The sequence below is a fragment of the Chroicocephalus ridibundus genome, chromosome 9 (genome assembly GCF_963924245.1).
Source record: "Chroicocephalus ridibundus chromosome 9, bChrRid1.1, whole genome shotgun sequence".
Taxonomy (NCBI): Eukaryota; Metazoa; Chordata; class Aves; order Charadriiformes; family Laridae; genus Chroicocephalus; species Chroicocephalus ridibundus.
Window position 1 is genome coordinate 35,306,221 of NC_086292.1, and position 18,146 is coordinate 35,324,366.

The 18,146-nt window shown below is 38.3% G+C and overlaps 1 protein-coding gene across 1 annotated transcript in view; it reads left to right on the forward strand.

Annotated features, from left to right (window-relative positions):
* The window catches only part of PRTG (protogenin), an 87,024-nt gene that overhangs the window by 21,921 nt on the left and 46,957 nt on the right, over positions 1 to 18,146 (forward strand). The window contains 4 exon segments of the mRNA XM_063345590.1: positions 14,914 to 15,058; positions 16,062 to 16,195; positions 16,498 to 16,635; positions 17,796 to 17,954. Coding sequence (XP_063201660.1) covers positions 14,914 to 15,058; positions 16,062 to 16,195; positions 16,498 to 16,635; positions 17,796 to 17,954 — 576 coding nt within the window.

Sequence of the window (18,146 nt, forward strand, 5' to 3'; positions counted from 1 at the left end):
TGTCACAGTTATGTTAATATGTCATGAATAACAAGCTGTGTGTCTGTTCCAGTGGTCTGAAAAAATGAAGAGGAAACTGTACAGTCTAATCACCCTGTCAAATTGTATTTTTCTGTTCCTGCGTGCGTGTTTCTGCATTTAAGAGAACTTTTTGAAGGGTGATTATCTACTTCTGAGGAGCCTGTTTTCTTTAACTGTTTTAATGTTTTTTTCTTAACATACAGCAGTGATGCTAATTATAAACTCTTTCTGTTGCTATAACACTTTCCAAAATTTACAGTGAATGTATGTTGTCTATTTAGCAAAAGGAAAGAGCATATTTCATAAAATACAATATATCCTGAGATGAAGTGATTGCTTTTTTCCTTGAAAAAATGGATCAGTATCATAGAACTCCTGGTGTATTGTGATGTTTATTATAATAATTTTGAATTCACAGTTTTACCCAAGAAGGAGAGCGTAGACAGCCAATGACATGTTTAAATGTTGAGAGTCTAATGTGCAATTTGATGTATCCTGTGCCCAGAAAACTAACATGTACAGGGCTGAAAGCTTCTGAGACAATGGCAGTGATAGGGCTTGCTTCTGCCTTCGGTGGTGTCCATGTGTGTAGGAAGGGGCTGCATTTCCAAAACTGCCTTGCCAAAGGGAGGCTGTCCCAGAACCACATTCTTTTTTCCTCTGGAGCTGCCAAAGATGATACTTGGTCTTTGAGACCCTGTCTCCAGACCTTGTACTTCTGAAGAGCTCTTGCAAGAGGGGAAGAAAGTTTTGTTTTGTTTTTAATGAAAACAAAAACAAACTTGGGAAAGTCAGGACATACAAGGAAAAGACTATTCTCAGTTCTTCCTGGGCGGAGTAATTTTTCCTTATCTTGTCAGGTTTCTTCTCCTTTCTTGTCAGCTGTCTTCAATATGCATCCATTTGAGTCCTCCTTTCCTCTTGACTTTCTGCGTTGGGATCTATCAGAAAATCTCTCACAATAGCTTCCATTCTGTATGTAGAGAGGACAATATACTTTTCTACTTTCTGAGGATACTGTGAGAAAGAAGGAATAAGAGGATACTGTAGGAAAGAAAGAATAAATTAAAAACCTAAATAATAAGAAAGAATAAAATAAAAACCTGGCCCAAAATAGTCTACTTGACTTCCAAGTTTTCAGAAAGAGAAAACACTGCATATGAAACCTCAGACTAGTCTTAATTTTGAGAAGCTGCTGGTGAAAACTGTCTGTGTGTGTGTCTGTCTGTGTGTGGCCAGAAACACTTTTACAGAATCTAGTCCCAACCCAAACGGTGGAGAGCTTAGTGATCTTTGGTGGACATATTCAGGCTTGGTTATTCCTGTACAGCGTTTTTTAAAGTGATCATTTGTCAGCCACTGAATTAGGAGCTTTAAAGAAAGGAGCAGAGGGACCTGAAAGTGTTAGAGGAAACAAATGAGATTGCAGCTGACATCTCCAAGGGAACTTTTGTTCAAGGGTGCTCAGGCTGTTGACCTCTTTGCTTCTCCATTTCATTGCCTTTATAGCATTCTTCAGTACCAGAAAAGTAGTGGCTTGTTTGTGACTGGGCAAATGCTACCTTTCTCTTTTTTCTTTTTTTTTTTCCTCTTTTTCTTTTTTTTTTTCCTCTTTTTTTCTTTTTTTTTCCTCTTTTTTCTTTTTTTTTTCCTCTTTTTTCTTTTTTTTCCTCTTTTTTCTTTTTTTTCCTCTTTTTTCTTTTTTTTTCTCTTTTTTCTTTTTTTTCTCTTTTTTCTTTTTTTTCCTCTTTTTTCTTTTTTTCCTTTTTTCTTTTTTTCCTTTTTTCTTTTTTTCCTTTTTTCTTTTTTTCCTTTCTTTTTTTCCTTTTTTCTTTTTTTCCTTTTTTCTTTTTTTCCTTTTTTCTTTTTTTCCTCTTTTTTCTTTTTTTCCTTTTTTCTTTTTTTTCCCTCTTTTTTCTTTTTTTTCTCTTTTTTCTTTTTTTTCTCTTTTTTCTTTTTTTTTCCTCTTTTTTTCTTTTTTTTTCCTCTTTTTTTTTCCTCTTTTTTTCTTTTTTTTTCCTCTTTTTTTCTTTTTTTTTCCTCTTTTTTTTTTCTTTTTTTTTCTCTTTTTTTTTTTCTCTTTTGGTAGGGGAGGCAATCATGGACATTGCTGTGCAAAGATTTTAATGCACAAAGAAATAGTTTTGTGTTGTATTTTAAAAATGTGGGTTTTATATATGAAGCTAATGATTTATTTCCTTTTCTCCCTTCTTATCAGAGATTGGAGAGTAATTCCTAGTGATCTGCATCTTAGTTTGGAAATCATCATCTAAAAATTACATTTCTAGATATCTGTCAGCAGGTTGGCAAAAATATGAGAGAGGAAAGGAAAAATTAAAACTTACTGTTGTTTCTCCCTTTTTTCATTCCTTTCTCTATTGTACGTCCTTCTCTTTGTTTAGTTTTAATGGTGTAACTAAGTATATGGTAGGCTAGAGTAGATGTTTTTGCAATAAGGTGACCATAAGTTGTAGCAGAGCAGACTGTTTCCCAGGTGTAATTGACTGGTGGTTTGTTGGAGGCAAAACTGCAGTAAGCTCTGCAAAGGAGCTCACCTGGTAGCTTGGCAATCAGGGCCCTGGAGAAGATTTGTCCAGACCAGAGCAGAGGTAATGAATTAAGAACAGCAGAAAGGGCAGATGGCCCAAATCCTCACTCATTACCTTATCTGGGGTCTCCTTGGTATTTATCAGTGAAAGCTTTCTGTAATTACCCCTATGTGAAGAGCAGTATCTGGTCCCTCCAAAACTAAAAATGTGATTTTTGAAAGGGTCTCGCAGACTAATGCCTCAGAAAGATTTGTTCCTTGCCTACAACCTGCCAATACTGTTCTGTGAACTGAAATGTGGGGAGCACATGGTGTGAAGGATCAGTGTTGTCTATAGGGAATGTGAAATTTCATGGCCAAACCCAGCTCATTCTTTGTGCTTAAATGTCTTTCACACTGTAAAATGGGGTTTCTAATCTTGTTAGTTTTTTGCAATATTACCTTTTTACTTTTGTTTATTGTTTAGGTTTGTGTTTTTAGTTGAGTATTGGCATATTTTGTATTTATTTATTTAAGAAAAAAAAAGATCTTTGTAACAAGTAGTAAAAGAAACCAGAACAACTCCCTTGCCTTCCAGCCTTCCTTCTTCCCTCCTTCTGATCCCAACAAAGCAATACATGTCAGAGTTCTGGAGTAATACATACACCATCTAGAGAACTGAGGAGGCAGGAGGCACGGTATTTTCTTAATAAAGGGTCTCTTATCTCTCTAAGGTAAGGCCCTGACTCAAAGCCTATTGAAATCAAGGGTGAGGCTCTTACTGGTCAACAGGTTGGAAAAAATGAAGAAATATGTATCAGCAGTCTTAAACGCCTGCTCTCAAACTCTTTGCATTTGTGAACATGAAGTGCATGGATGCCAATAAGCTATGCCAGTACCTCCCAAAATGTCATCTCATTTTGATAAAATCTATTCTTTGGCATAGGAAAAAAAATGGTAGAAAGGGAAGAGGAACTCAAGTTTTAGTGCTAAGCTCTAGTGACTCCTAAAAATGCAGCTCTGTAGTTTCTCACTCTGCAGGGTTTTCCAAAGCATCAGAATAATAATGATCACTGTAGAATATGATTGTATTTTGAACAAGCTGTAATTCCAATCCACCTTCTTTAAAATGTTAAAATGCCTGCTAGGAGATTCTAAAATCTTTGGGATAGACAGATTAATAGGTGTCCCATATCAATTATTGATGATGTCAAATCAATGCAGCAGTTTCAGTCTCATTTAACCTCCCTATTATTTAATTGTAATGCTCCAAGGTAATTGCCTGAGACTAGGCTCCTTTTTCAATACAATTCTGAACTATCGTCTTCAAAACTTGCTGCTATGGTGTTCATACTATAATGATCTAAGAATTTCTTAATATTGCTAAAGTCACAGAGGAACATTTCTTTATAATTTTGTTTTCACTTTAGGAAGAGAAAATTGGTGTTTTAGGTTTATCCTAGAAATACGTTTAACTCAAGAAATATCTGTTAAAATACACAGTGTAATCTGTTTCACAAATAGCATGGTGATAGGCTAAATGTTATCCTGCTTGCTGATATTTCCAGTATACACAGCAGGCTGTGGGATTTTGTTCTACATGTTCCTGAACAATGTAGAGAGAGTTTATTAAAAAGAGGGACCACTATTTACACTATTTTCTTCTTTTAAGGACATTTCCCTGCCACTTGGAGTGATTATAGAGGCGTTTTTCAAAACTACTCATGAGGAAAACCTGATTTTTCTGTGGTATTGACAGTATAGATTTAGGGCTAGATGCATAGTTAGATTTTTCTGTTGAATTTTCATCCTGCCAGCACAGTAGTTCTGCAGATCCATGAGCTTTTTGTCTTGTGAAAATACTCTGCTAGCTGTTGAGCTGCATGCTCAGATGTTTCTGGAGAAAGGTACTAACAAAGAATCTGAAAAGTACAGAAATATTTCTGTATGTAGAAATACTAACTTAGGTGCCAAGCCTTGCTTTGTAGCAATGTTAGTAGTAAAAAATGTACACCTGACTATAAGGGCTTTTAAACTGACAGGATACTGTGGTTTGAGGAGTCCTTTTATTTATGTAATGCTACTGTTTGCTTGTTTCCGTCTCTCTCATATTTTCTTTTTTCTTTCTGCCTTAAAATACTTATTTTCTGTTATGTAATATCTGATTTAGGTACTTTTTTTTTTGTCATGTTTGGTGTTCAACCGCTAGGTTTTCCAGGAAAATTATTTTATTTTTCATGTTGGGAAATTAAATGCCATACTCGCTAATGGCAAACTAGCATATTTCTGTAATGTAATTTTAGGTCTATATCCTGTCTTCTTTCTAAGAGTGAGTTCTTAACTAACCAGCTTGATAGAACAAAGGAGAGGAAGAAATTAAAGCTAAAATATGAAGCTGGAAAACAAAACAGAAAGGTAAAATGAATACCCTTAAACAGGGATGACCATGTTTCCAGCAATTCAAGCGAATACTGATTTTAAAGTCATGTCTAACAGTTTAGTGTTAGTACCTCATTAAAATCCGGGGATTAATAGCAGGAATCTCATTGTTGCACATTACAAGGATTTAGTTTAATTTGGGGTTAGAGGGTACAAGGTGCCATTCTAGCAAAGCTATACCCAAGGTATCAGTGAGGTGAAGTGGGATGGCCAAAAGACTGTGGTTTCTCTAACTGTACCAGTTACACTATGTATTTTTTTATATAAATATATACACCTGTACGGATTTAAAAATTGTAATGAACTGGTTCAATAATCTTTTAATAATGTATGTTATCTTTGGAAGTGAAATTGTCTGGAAAAGCTTGTTTGAAATACTAAGAAAGGCAGCTGGAGTTATAGGTCCATGCTGCCTTTCTGGGACTGGAAGTGTGGTTGGGCTCAGGTTAGTTCAAGGACTTTAAAATCTCTGGATACTGATGTTGGAGATTCAACCTGTAAACGAGACTTCCTTGTGTATTAGATAAGGATAATGGGCAATATTCTGCCCTTCACCCCTGCGATGCAGCATGTGCAGGGTGTGTGAGTAGTTGGAACAGGGCTGGTTGTTATTCTCCTTCTTTTCATACTACAGGTGTTTCTGAGCATGCAAGCGAGAAGAACAACCATCTTGAGAGCCCTAATTTATGAATTAATGAATTTGAGGAGAGGCATAGGATGAGAGTATGGACACTACAGTCCCCTCCCTGGTTTTAGATTTTGGGGAGGAGAAGACGATTGGTTGGTTGGTATTGCTATCGGTTGCTTTTTGTTAAGCTATCTCAGCACATTAGTATGTCAATGTGTGGTAGCATTTACTGCCAGGGATTAATACAGAGAAAAAAAATTACAATTTTAAAATCCTAGTGTAAAAAGTTAAGCACCTGATATAGTGTTATCCAGAATTTTCATTATGAGTTCTTAACATCTTGACAGTGATGTCAGCAGCCAATGGCAGAAATTAAAAGTAACAGCTAGCTTTAGGGAAAAAGCCACACTTCCAATTTATCAGAAGAGTCAAATCTCTGGTAATTTACAAGAATGCCATTTACCAGTATGTTGTTTGAATTACAATCTCTTCTTCTTTAGTCTTTTATAAAAACAGTCACCATGAACTGACAATTCTCCTTTGTGCCTGAAAGAGCCAAATGTGTTCTGGATGATACCACTTCCTCTTACAGATGGAACTCAGTTCTGTCTCAAACTCAGTTGTTCACCTTAAATAATAGCCATTAAGAGGAGGAAAATATCTGTACGATGAGTGAAACTGAAGGAATCGAAAGTCTTTGTAGATGCTTGCATTTATGAGCTAAGCTACCAGAGCTCCATAGTTCAGAAGCAAATCTTTCTGATGCCTGGAGTGGTCAAGACTGGAGGACTAATGGTTGGGTCCCAAGTTAACACACACTGTTGCATTTCAAAGAAAAGCAAGGTAAGATAAAATCAAGTCTGATCCTCGGAGTTAGAGAAGGACCAATTAAAGGAGTGTGCTTTGCAAGATGCAAAATTCAACAAGTAGTCTCTTCCTCTGTTGTGTGTATGTGCGTGTTTTGTTTTTTTTTAATACTTTGTCTTTGGTTTTCTTCCAATTACATTGGATTTCATCCAGCTCGATGAAGAGGATGTCAGATGGTTTGTTCCTCAAATGTTTAGTTCATAATTATATGAAGACATGTTCTTTAGTATGGTGCTGCTGTCTTCATCTGGTCACAGTATATCAGTAAAATTCAATTTCCTCTTGATCTTGTCTCCTGCTGCTGCAGCTGTAGCAATGCCTCCACTGTGACAACAGTAGATTGTTGTCTGATTGCTTTCCAGAATGACTTAAAATTTCGGATGGACTTGCACTTACTTGCAGAGTAAGTACTTTTTCTGTGTAAGTGGTCCAATTAACTACAGTAATCCGAACAGGGACTTCAACATAGTTAACTTCAACATAGTTATAATACTTCTTTCACTTTATTCTTCTCTTTTTCTATTTTTTTAAATTTTATTTTCTTTCAACAGAGGAAATTTATTGGCTGGGTAAAATCAGGCTGACACCTTGCAAATTTTCTCTTGCAGTCTTGGTCCTATTCATGTCCCCACTGACTCACAACACTGCAGGTTCTGAGTTTTTGCAGAGCAGGCAGTACCAGTGATGTGGTTACCTGAATTGTCCATGGTGTTTCGCTGAAAACAGATATAATTTGGACCAAATGAAGTCAACAGGAATCTATAAGGAAAAGCTGAGCATTGTAATCTCTTTCATCAACTCTAGTGCCTATGTTCAGTATGGTAATCCTGCTGAATAATACATGCATTAATGAAGAGAAACTTGGGGGGGGAGAGAACCTGAAGGAAGGAAAGAAGGAAAAATCCAACTTCCTTGTTAATGGATTTAAGATTGTTGTGAATGGAATACATGCAGAAGACAGCATTTGCTTGTAATTGAGCAAATGTAGAAAAATTGTAGTCCATGTGCCAAGAAATTCACAATTTAAGTAGGAAAAAAGAGACAATAAAGAGATTCAGACAGGAGACTACAAGGAAATTATACTGGTCTACACGTTCTGCCTTGCTCTAGCAGCCTAACGGTTACTGAAATCTTTTTGAGTGCATCATGACATTGTAAGGACAGGTTAGATCAAGAACCTTAAAGCAGTCCCTGCTAGAATGTAGTGTTCTCTGATGCTCATACTTTATATGAGCATATCTGCTATTTTATATTCATATTTAGTGGTAACTGAAGATGTTCAGAGTCAATTGGAAGATTCTTGGTAATTTGGTGACTTAATTGTGAGGATATTATATTGCCTTTAAATAGTGATGCAAAGGAGATGTTTTTCTCGTGTCTGTAATATAAGTTACCATTTAAATCAGACCTTGAATGACCTAGAAGCAGCAAGTTCCTAACCCCTTGCGTAAAATACATGTCCTCTGAGATGACATTTACAGACTATGTGCTTCTGCATGAATTGATGTATAAACTGCTTCCTTAGCAGCTTACTAAACACAGGGCTTTTTAAATGCCTCAAGAGCTGTCATCTACCTGCGTCCTAGAAATCCTGTTTTATGAGACTTTGCAGGTATCTGGAGAGATTCTCCTTGTGTATCTAAACCTATCGTGTGCAAACCTCATGAAGTTCAACAAGGCCAAGTGCAAGGTCCTGCACGTGCGTCAGGGGAATCCCAAGCACAAATACAGGCTGGGCGGAGAATGGATTGAGAGCAGCCCTAAGGAGAGGGACTTGGGGGTGTTGATGGATGAGAAGCTCAACACGAGCCAGCAATGTGCCCTCGCAGTGCGGAAAGCCAACAGCATCCTGGGCTGCATCCCTGGCAGTGTGGCCAGCAGGGCGAGGGAGGGGATTCTGCCCCTCTGCTCTGGGGAGACCCCACCTGCAGTGCTGCCTCCAGCTCTGGGGCCACCAACACGAGAAGGACATGGACCTGTTGGAGCGGGGCCAGAGGAGGGCCGTGAAGATGATCAGAGGGCTGGAGCCCCTCTGCTGTGAGGACAGGCTGAGAGAGTTGGGGTTGTTCAGCCTGGAGAAGAGAAGGCTCTGGGGAGACCTTACAGCAGCTTTACATTATCTGAAGGATGCCTATAAGGGAACTGGAGAGGGGCTTTTTACAAGGGCATGTGGTGATAGGATGAGGGGTAATGGCCTCAAACTGGAAGAGGGGAGATTTAGATTTGATATTAGGAAGAAATGTTTCACTGTGAGGGTGGTGAGGCACTGGCCCAGGTTGCCCAGAGAAGCTGTGGCTGCCCCATCCCTGGAGGTGTTCAAGGCCAGGCTGGATGGGGCTTGGAGCAGCCTGGTCTAGTGGGAGGTGTCCCTGCCCAGGGCAGGGGGTTGGCACTAGATGATCTTCAAGGTCCCTTCTAACCCAAACCATACTGTAATACTATGATTCTATGATCATTGTATGTTGTATGCCAAAATTGGCTTTATGATTTTTTTTTTAATTAAAATTATTAATTTTAAATTGAAGCACAACAGGTTATAACCTGCTTCATAATTTGAAAAAAAAGCCAATAATATTTTACTTTGAAAGATTTGGATTTCCCCATGTACTTTAAATTTGTTCTCTTTGCACACATGTCCCTCTAAAAAAGCAATACTCTCTTGTAGACTGCAGCCTATATGGATTAAAGATAGTCAGGTTTGTTTTGGACTGAACCGTTTAGGTTTGTGTTGCTGTAACACTTATCTTCAGTTCAACTTATTTTCAAATCATGAATACATCATTCAAAAAAGTAGGTTGATGTTTTGTTTTTAAAAATCAGTAGGGCTGTCCTCCTCTTTCGAAGGTGGTTGAAGAGCTGTTGAGGCATCAGAGACTCCCTCCTGTACCTGTTGATCATCTTGTCACTTTTTTCCGTGAGATAAGTTTATTGACTCACTTAGCTTGAAAAGAATGGAGGTGTGGAAGGATACAGATCAAGCTATTGAAATGCATCAGCTGTTGAATAGTAAGTGTACAGACCATTGTCCGGGAGTAGTGGTCCCAGGTAAGGCCGAGGGTGGCACTCCTCAGGGGATTGGTGTCTGACTGACACAATACCAAGGGGTGCTGCTGGCACTGCCTCTGTGTTAGATACCCTTTTGTTTATGTACTAGCTTCATTATCTTATCTTCACAGATTTTAGGGCCTATTGATGTAAAACATATTGATAAAGCTCTGAAGAGCAAAGAAGAATGAAAGAGAAGGTGGAAGGGGAAGGCGGAAGGCTGGAAAACTGAAGAGCCTCTTCATACAAATCTACTCTGAATTGTCTTTTTGCTTGGGGGCGGGGGGAACAAAAGCATTAGTAGATTCTGGATGTTTCGGAAGGACAAAATTATTTTCTTTCTGAAAGGATCTTTACTGTAGCATTTGGTATGAGGAAAGTGGCAGGACCAGTGTCACTGCCCCAGGACAGGTAGGTGACAGCCCAGGCTCCCCTCTTGCTGGCGGTTGTATCACCTCCCTTACTTGCCTGGTCCTTGCTAATACATTTCCCTTTAGCAACCTCACCTGAACTTCCCCTTCTAGAGCTAAAGCCTCTTCCTGCTTTTTGTCTTCTTACTGATTAATGAGAGTCATCGCTCCCTGTCCTCTCTAATATCTTCTTTGTATATTTGTAAGACTGTCACTTCTCTCTTCAGTTTTCTTTCCCAGGGCTAATCAGGTCCCAGGTCTTAATCTTTTCTTACTGGTCAGGATCTCTTTTCTCCTGGAATCTCTCATTCTTATGCCTCACATCTTAAAAATAATAATTCTAGGTCAAACAACACTTTGTTAAAATTTTAAGGCTGAATGTAAGATAACACTGTGCTTGTGGTAGCACATACAGAATGCCCTTTCACAGTAATCCCTTTTCACTTACAGTTATGAGAAACTTTACCCATATTGCTTCATTTGTGTGACATTCACCTCTGAACTGTGTCTACTAAGTAGAACACGAGCTCCCAAATATTTTATTTAATTTTTACTAGCATCTCCTGGGAAAATCAGCAAACATCCACCCATTAGATCACTTGACGGCAGCTCCAGCTCTTGTTGAATTTTTAAACCCTGCTTCAGAGACAGAGAGCATCACGAAAACTAGATCAAAAGGAGAAAATTCATTATTAAATTTATCATGTGCTGTTCTGAAATGCATTTCTTTGGAAAAAGCCATAGCTTTTCTTTAACATGCAAGTTTATTTTTCTCAAATGAAACCTCTTCAACTGAGAATTTAAAAAAAAAAAAAGAAAGAAAAAGATTCTTGGTTTCATTTGAAGGGTTAGGGCTATTGTGTAATTCTCAGTAGCATTAACACATAAATTCTGCAAATGGCATTATGCACTTTCGTTCTTTCCACCTGAGCAGTTCATCTTTCTGAGTGGCCGTTGTCTCTTGAGAAACACCGAAGTGGTCGGTGTCATGTGCTGGAGAGTTTCTGGCTATTTGCTGCATTCTGGTTACATGAAACCCAATTCTGTGCTACTGTTTCAGTTCAGAGAGTAATTTCAGTTGAGGGGCTTTATCTCCCATTCTTTCAGTTTCTGTATTACACAGTTGCAGTCCAGTCTGGGGCTAGTGTCAGCTGTGGTGAAACCAGCAAGCTTTAGCAATGATGAACATGTAGGTTGTTGGAATTTCTTTTGCTCCTTAAGAAAGCTCATTCAGAAAATCACTTAATGCCACAAAGGGTGCGAGTAGAAAGTGCAGCATTTAAGGGAAAAAGTCACCTGGACTTGTGTTTGAATAAGCTTCAGGACTTCATTTCAGGAGTGAATGGAGTGGGTGTGTGTTGTGTTTCTTTCTTGTTTGTTTGTTTCTCTCTTTTTTTTTCTTTTAATTTAAGTGAGTGAAGGACTGCTGCTGTATTTGAACAAAAAGGTGTGAGGGATGAGCTTCTTACGGTTTACTTTTTCGTACCTTAATAGTTAAGGCTATGTAAACCTGTTTAGGTACACAAATTATTTTTTTCATGCAGGCAGAATAGTATTCAATCTGTGTGTGGTGAAGGAGACACCAGCAGTGTTTCTCTAATATTTAATCAGTGTATGACAGCAAGTAATCATTTGGATTTTGAGTCTATGGATATTTGCCTGGATACCAGAACTGAACTCTGATTTCTCTCTGCATAGGTAACTTTATTGGACAAAACTGTGTTTTATACCATCAAAGATATTCATACTCAAAAGTAACTATACAAACACATGTTCCCATCACATAAATTGCAGGAGTTTATAAAAGTAAATACAGTTTCTAGCTATTGTTTTCTTCTTCTGTAAGCAGCATTTGGTATCTTGCAAGTTAAAAAGGGTGGGAGCATCAGGTTCTTGGAGCAACATTAATTGTTTTCTTTTGGCTATAAATCTGGGAACAAAATGATTAAATAGACTGGAGAAGAGGGGGAAACTCAAATAAAAAGGCACTTACATTTATTGCATTTTGCAGGGTTGTTTTCGGGAACAACGTATGTCTCTCGAGACTTTGTTTCTTATCCATTTTATAGAGCTCTGGCCTCTTAACAGCACTGCTTTAATGACTTTTTCTTGGGGTTCTGAGTTGGTATCAACGCTTGCCATGAAAACAAGCCTGTTACAAAGAGGTCAGGTTTCACGAGACAGCAATAGACTTGTAAAAACAGATTTTACTGGAACAAATAAAGTCAGAATTAAGAAGAAACCAGAGATTTGCGTAAAGAAACAAGATACAGAAGGGGCAAGTACTGAGATAAACTGATAAACAGTGTATAAATTTAGATGAGAGATAAGTGGGGATTTTTTGTTTCTAAAACCACATTTAGTGACATTAATGAGTTTTTCTGAAGATTTTGCGCAGTTCTCTGGAGTTCTGACTTTTGCTGTCTTTAAAGATTGATTTTCTGAGGAAATGCGTCGTTCCTGCTCAGGAGGAAAAAATATTCTTTAAATATCAGCTTCAATTAACAACTTGCATTGGATTTTCTAACTAGTATAGCTGAATCTGTTCTTGCTTGCTATCATGATGGCATTTTGTGTTCTGTGAAATACTAATGTTCCTCAGTTTCTTTTGTCGTTCTTGAGAGTATCACTTCTGTCTTTAATCTTCAGCTGTAATGTACCAGATGCATGGAAATAATTATTTTTATATACATAAATGAAAACTGAATATTGTGTTTCTGTTGTCTCAATCTGTCCCTTTAAATAATCGTGCTGATATAAGAAAATTCTGGGTGTGATTTTTATAGTTTCTATGGAGATGAAACTTCTAAAAGGTGTGCAAGAGCTTTGCTTCGATAAGGCTGGCTTTCTGCCGTGTTAAAATGGTCCTTTCTTATACCGCTGGCTGTGTGGTGCAGCCGTGCTACATGATGGTCTGAAACTCGAGTTACGTTGATTTGTGTTGTTCTTATTGTCTGCCTTCATTACATTCCTAGAGCTTTTATTTTAAAGCTAAGGAGGCTTGCCTGGTTTGCTACATTGTACTTTCAGTAAATAAATGAAGAATGCAAAGCACTGCGTTTTCTGTTAGAAAATCTGTTAGGAACAGCACTAGGGAAATAGTATTCTGACTCCAGGTGAACGCATGTTTTCTGTGTAGGAAGGAGTTAGAACGGAGAAGGAGGGATGGGAGGAAGTAAGACAAGCCTGGATGCCTTTTTTTTTTTTTCTCTTTTTTTTCACCACTCTCTTCTGTGGTGGAAAACGACGGGAGAGTTGGACTGCATGAAATTAATCAGAAAGCAAATCCAGAAAGTTTCAGAGTTTCAGGAACAACCTGCTGTATGTGTAGGTGATTTGACTTGCACTGAGTCTGTCTGTTCTGTGAAGCTGAACTTCTGTAGGTAGGCAAAGAACTATTAAGTCTCTTTTTTCTTCTGATGATTCCTTAGCAAGCAAAAGAAAATCTGTTTAAGGAGAGAACTATTTTCCTGTCTTCCCTCAACAGGCTTTAAATGTAAGACTTGTGTTGTAACATTTTTATGCAAGTTGTGGGTTTTTTTTGTTTTATCTTGGACCTGGTACTGCTCATAAATGAAACAAAGAACAAAAAGTGGAACGTAGGGAACTGTGTTAAATTCTGCTGGTGAGAGAGGCTAGCTCTGTCTGCAGTGAAGGTGGGTAGGGAGCAGGCTGCAGAGTGTGCTGGGGCTGTGGGGACCCGCTGCCAAAAGCACCGGACTGGTCGTAAAAATGGATGCTAGCAGCATCTCTGCTTGTGTACTGGGCATATGAATCACATTTGAGGTGCCAGACCTAGTTTCCAACAGCCATGGTGTTTGCATCATGTGGCCACAACTGCTTTCAGGTGATTTTGCTGTACAAGGTGGTTCGGTTGTCTTGTTAATCACGGTCTTGGAGAGGTCTGTTCACAAAGCTGTTTTCTATATAATTTATACAAGATTTATGTTTCTATATAACTTATACATGAGTAGAAATTTATTTGAAATCTGATTTTTTTAAAAAACAAATCAGTACCATTGAGTTTATGCAGAGGTTGTTCCCTGCGCAGTTATGGGGGGTGGGAATGTGTGTGGAATTATTTGAGTTGCAAGTTATCCAAAAAGAGTTGCCTCTGAAGAGTTGTTCTTTCTGTTAATTATGTTGTAAGTAGCAGTAAATGGAGCAATTAATTAGAGGGGCTTGTATTCCTTTCCCTTTGGCTTTTATTTTCTGAGCAAAGAAATCCAACTACTGATCAATTTCTTAGGTGTCTGTTATCTGGAAGGTATTTATTGATCTGCCACTTCAATTGGCTCAGTTTTGTGAACTCCTTAAGTTGTAAATGCTTGAAATTATATTGGTGCTTTATGCATCAGACATCCTCTCAGTGACTGCTCGGACTGTTGGGATGAAAGTGTTCTTACATGATTAAACTTATTTTGAGATCTTTGGTTTTGATTTCTTTTTCTTATCAAACATGAACTTGTACAATTATATAAATGCTTTTACTACAGTGAGTATTATTAAAGGACTAAAATATGACTGTCAGGGACCAAATGTTGTTTTGGAAATTCTCTAGCGCAGTCAGATTTTTTTTATTTTTTTTTTTTTATGTATAGTGGGGTGGTCAGTCGCAAAAGAGTTGAACTGACATGAACTTCAGTAGTTTAATAATTGATGTGCTTTCCAGCAGCATGCCAGTCAATTTCTATGCTTAATTCTGTTTGAGAGTGTCATCTTCATTGTCATTGAAACATTTTTGTACCAAATTAGGTTAAACCAAAGTTATTTTAAGTAAATCTTCAACCAATGAAACCATGCTATTGAGCAAAGCTGACAGGGTAATTAGACCTATCTTTCTTTGCATGTGGAAAAGACTGCTATTAGAAGTATTTCTGGGTATTTTTGCAAGTTGATCTATGATCTGGAGTTTGGTTTAGAGAGGAATTTTTCCTCTCTTTAGCCCTTTAAATTCAATGTTCTCTTATTTTTAGCGATTTCTGCATTTGAAGTCCAGCCACTTTCGACTGAGGTCCAAGAAGGTGGAGTAGCTCGATTTGCCTGTAAAATAACAGCAAACCCTCCTGCTACTGTGACATGGGAAGTGAATCGAACAACTTTACCTTTAGTCATGGACAGGTATGTATAGTTACGCATCTTAGCATGTCATTTATTTCCTGTGATAATTTTGAGCCTGCTACAAGAAGGAAATCTGAATACTTGCAATGCCATTAAATAAAAAAGGTTCCATGTGTATTGTATGTCAACTATTAAAATAGCTAGTAATAGTTATGTTGTTAATGAATTTAAAACAGGTGTTATGAGTGCAGACCAGAATCACTCGCTATTGTCTACACAGTAATCATTGACCGATGAATTGTCATTGGAGAATTTTGTATGAAAGCCCTCTTCAGGAATGGCATTTGCTGAGGGATACAGAATAGATGGACTTGGGCTGTGGGAGTGGTTTGAACTAGAGGATTTGCTTTCACAGAAGAATTGGTGCTGAACCTGTTTTTCTTTAGAGGGCCAATAAAGAATTATATGTACAGAAAATTGAGTTTAAACACTTCATGCTAGGGAAATTTTGCACAGGGGGACTTATCTTGAATTGATAACCTTGAAGCGTACAGCCTGCTCCCTGCTAGGTTCTTTCCCTGTCCAGATTGTATTTGTTGAACCTACTCCCATCCTTCTCGACATGCAACTTTTGTTGAACATGTCTAAGATACCTAGCATGCAAAGGAAGGCAAAAAGCGAAACGTAAAAATTGAAAGCATAGATGGGTTTCTGGGAACCGTATACCAGTTATGCCAGTATATCAGAAATTGCTGCCAAAAATCAGCCAACCTGAATAGTATGAACGTAGTAGCTGGCTAAAGAAGGTTAGGATTGTTGCTTCTGAGGGTGAGAAAGGTCTGCTTGTTGAAAGTAAATTCCTCTGCTCTCATCGTGGTGCTGGGGGAATCTTGCCACTAGTTCAGAAAAGTGGGGAGGTGAGTCATATATAGAGAATGTTTTTGAGTCACCAGCCTTCTGTTCCCAAGTCAGTGTAGGTTGTTTGTAAATCAAGTAATTAATTCTGTGATGGTGTTCATTGGCTGAATGTTTATCCACGTTTCTTTTTTTGTTTCTGTGACAGGATAACTGCTCTACCTACAGGAGTTCTTCAGATCTATGGTGTTGAACAGACGGATGCTGGGAATTATCGCTGTGTTGCCACAACAATAGCCAATAGACGTAAAAGCACTGAGGCAGTGCTGAGTGTTATTCCAGGTACATGTGAGATTTTTTTCAATGGCATTATAGTCTATTTTACATTATAGCAAAAACACTTACGTGTGTTGAAGAGCTGTAACAGTCCTCCGAATCACTTGCCCAAATAATAATTTTGCTTGCTTGTATCTTGTGGCTAAAATATGTCCAGTGTAAGTTTCCACAATTACTGAAATAGGGCTTTGGTGTAAATTTAATTGTAAGCATCCTTAAAAAAAGTCATGTTTTATTTCCTATTTAATTAAGGTTTTGTTTAATTGTTATCACTTTCTTTGATTATTTTTTTTTCCTCCCCTTCAAAGCCTCAGACTTGAAGCCTTTTCACAAGCCATCTATAATAGCTGGTCCTCAAAACATTACGGCATCTCTTCATCAAACTGTCATACTGGAGTGTGTAGCCACAGGGAATCCAAAGCCAATCATCTCATGGAGCCGGTTAGGTAGGTCTTAAAATTACAGCATGTGACCTTCAGCCTGTGGAGAGGAAGTGAAACTGGAAAGAAAGGATTTCAGCAATTAGGTTGCTGTTCTGAGGCTTCGTGTAGTAGGTAATGATTAGTAGGTTAGGGTAGGATAAGTGAAGCACTCTTAGCTGCATACTTCCATACTGCTGTTAAGAAGTTGTGAGGTTTTCTGAGGCTTTAGGCTCCCCAATTCTGCTGTCAATCCTGCACTGCCCCCAGCACCATCTGGGCAAAGTGTTGGGTAAGGTGGTGACCTCCAGGGATCTGTGACTCGGAGTAGAATCAATGGTGAGTTAGTGCAGGTTGGAGTGGTTGCATCCAGTGAAATATTCCTGTAAATGTTTCTCCCCCTCTTCTTAGAAGCAGTATATGAATGTGATTTGGACCTTGTGTTAGTGAGCCCTTTGGACTATGGATAGGTATAGTCAAACCCCCAATAGTCTGCCTAGAAGGGGAGAAGAGAGGGAATGCAGTAAGAATAATAACATCCATCAGCGCATCCCATTTTTCCATGAAAACTACCTCTGTTTTTATTCTGACATGTACCTAAATATGAAAGTCAGGACTGTGCCTGTAGAAGCATGAAAAATTTTACATTTTTATTTCTAAAAGTGGGAGAAATAAACATATGTTTCTTGGTTTATTCAATGGCTCTTATAGACAAATAAGTAAGAAAAAAGCTACCTAACAGTCACAGAGCATTTGCTTTGAAAATAAAATAAAATATGTGGTAATCAGATGTACTAATTTTGTCCCCAGCATCATTCAGAAGGAAACAGATGATCTCTGTTTGTAAAGATGTTGTGGATGTTGGTAGCGATGAACCGAATTGTAGTGCAAGGCAACGGGGGAGGCTAACTGGGAAAACGGCATTAGGTTTTTTAGCTGTGACGGTAAATTTTAGATACAAACCACTTACCAAGTGGTGAGACCCAGCCATCTGAATGGTCAGATAACTAAAGTGCAAAGCAAATGCAAAATGGAAACCTCTGAAAGCTCATCTGTGATTATCCTTTGCGTTTTTTGACTTTTAAAATCTAATCTATGCCATTACTGCCTAAGCAACCCTATTTAGGTAAGTTATTTAGGTGCATTGAACAGCCTTATAATCACACTTCTCCCACTCTCTCAAATAGACCATAAGTCCATTGATGTCTTCAATACCCGTGTCCTTGGAAATGGGAACCTCATGATCTCTGACGTAAAGGTGCAACATGCAGGCGTGTATGTCTGTCGAGCCACCATTCCAGGCACACGAAACTTCACAGTCGCAATGGCAACTCTCACTGTGCTCGGTGAGCCTGCTTTGACTTCCACTGTGTGTTTTAACTTGTGTCCGTCTCGAGCTGTACTATGTACTGTGCTGAATTTTTTTATCTCAAACGTAGCACACCAAGGGCTGTAGGGAGACTGCAGAGATGAAACAGATCACAGTGGCTGCCTTCTTCTGTCTGTTGACTTAGATGAGAAGTGTCAGATACTCAACG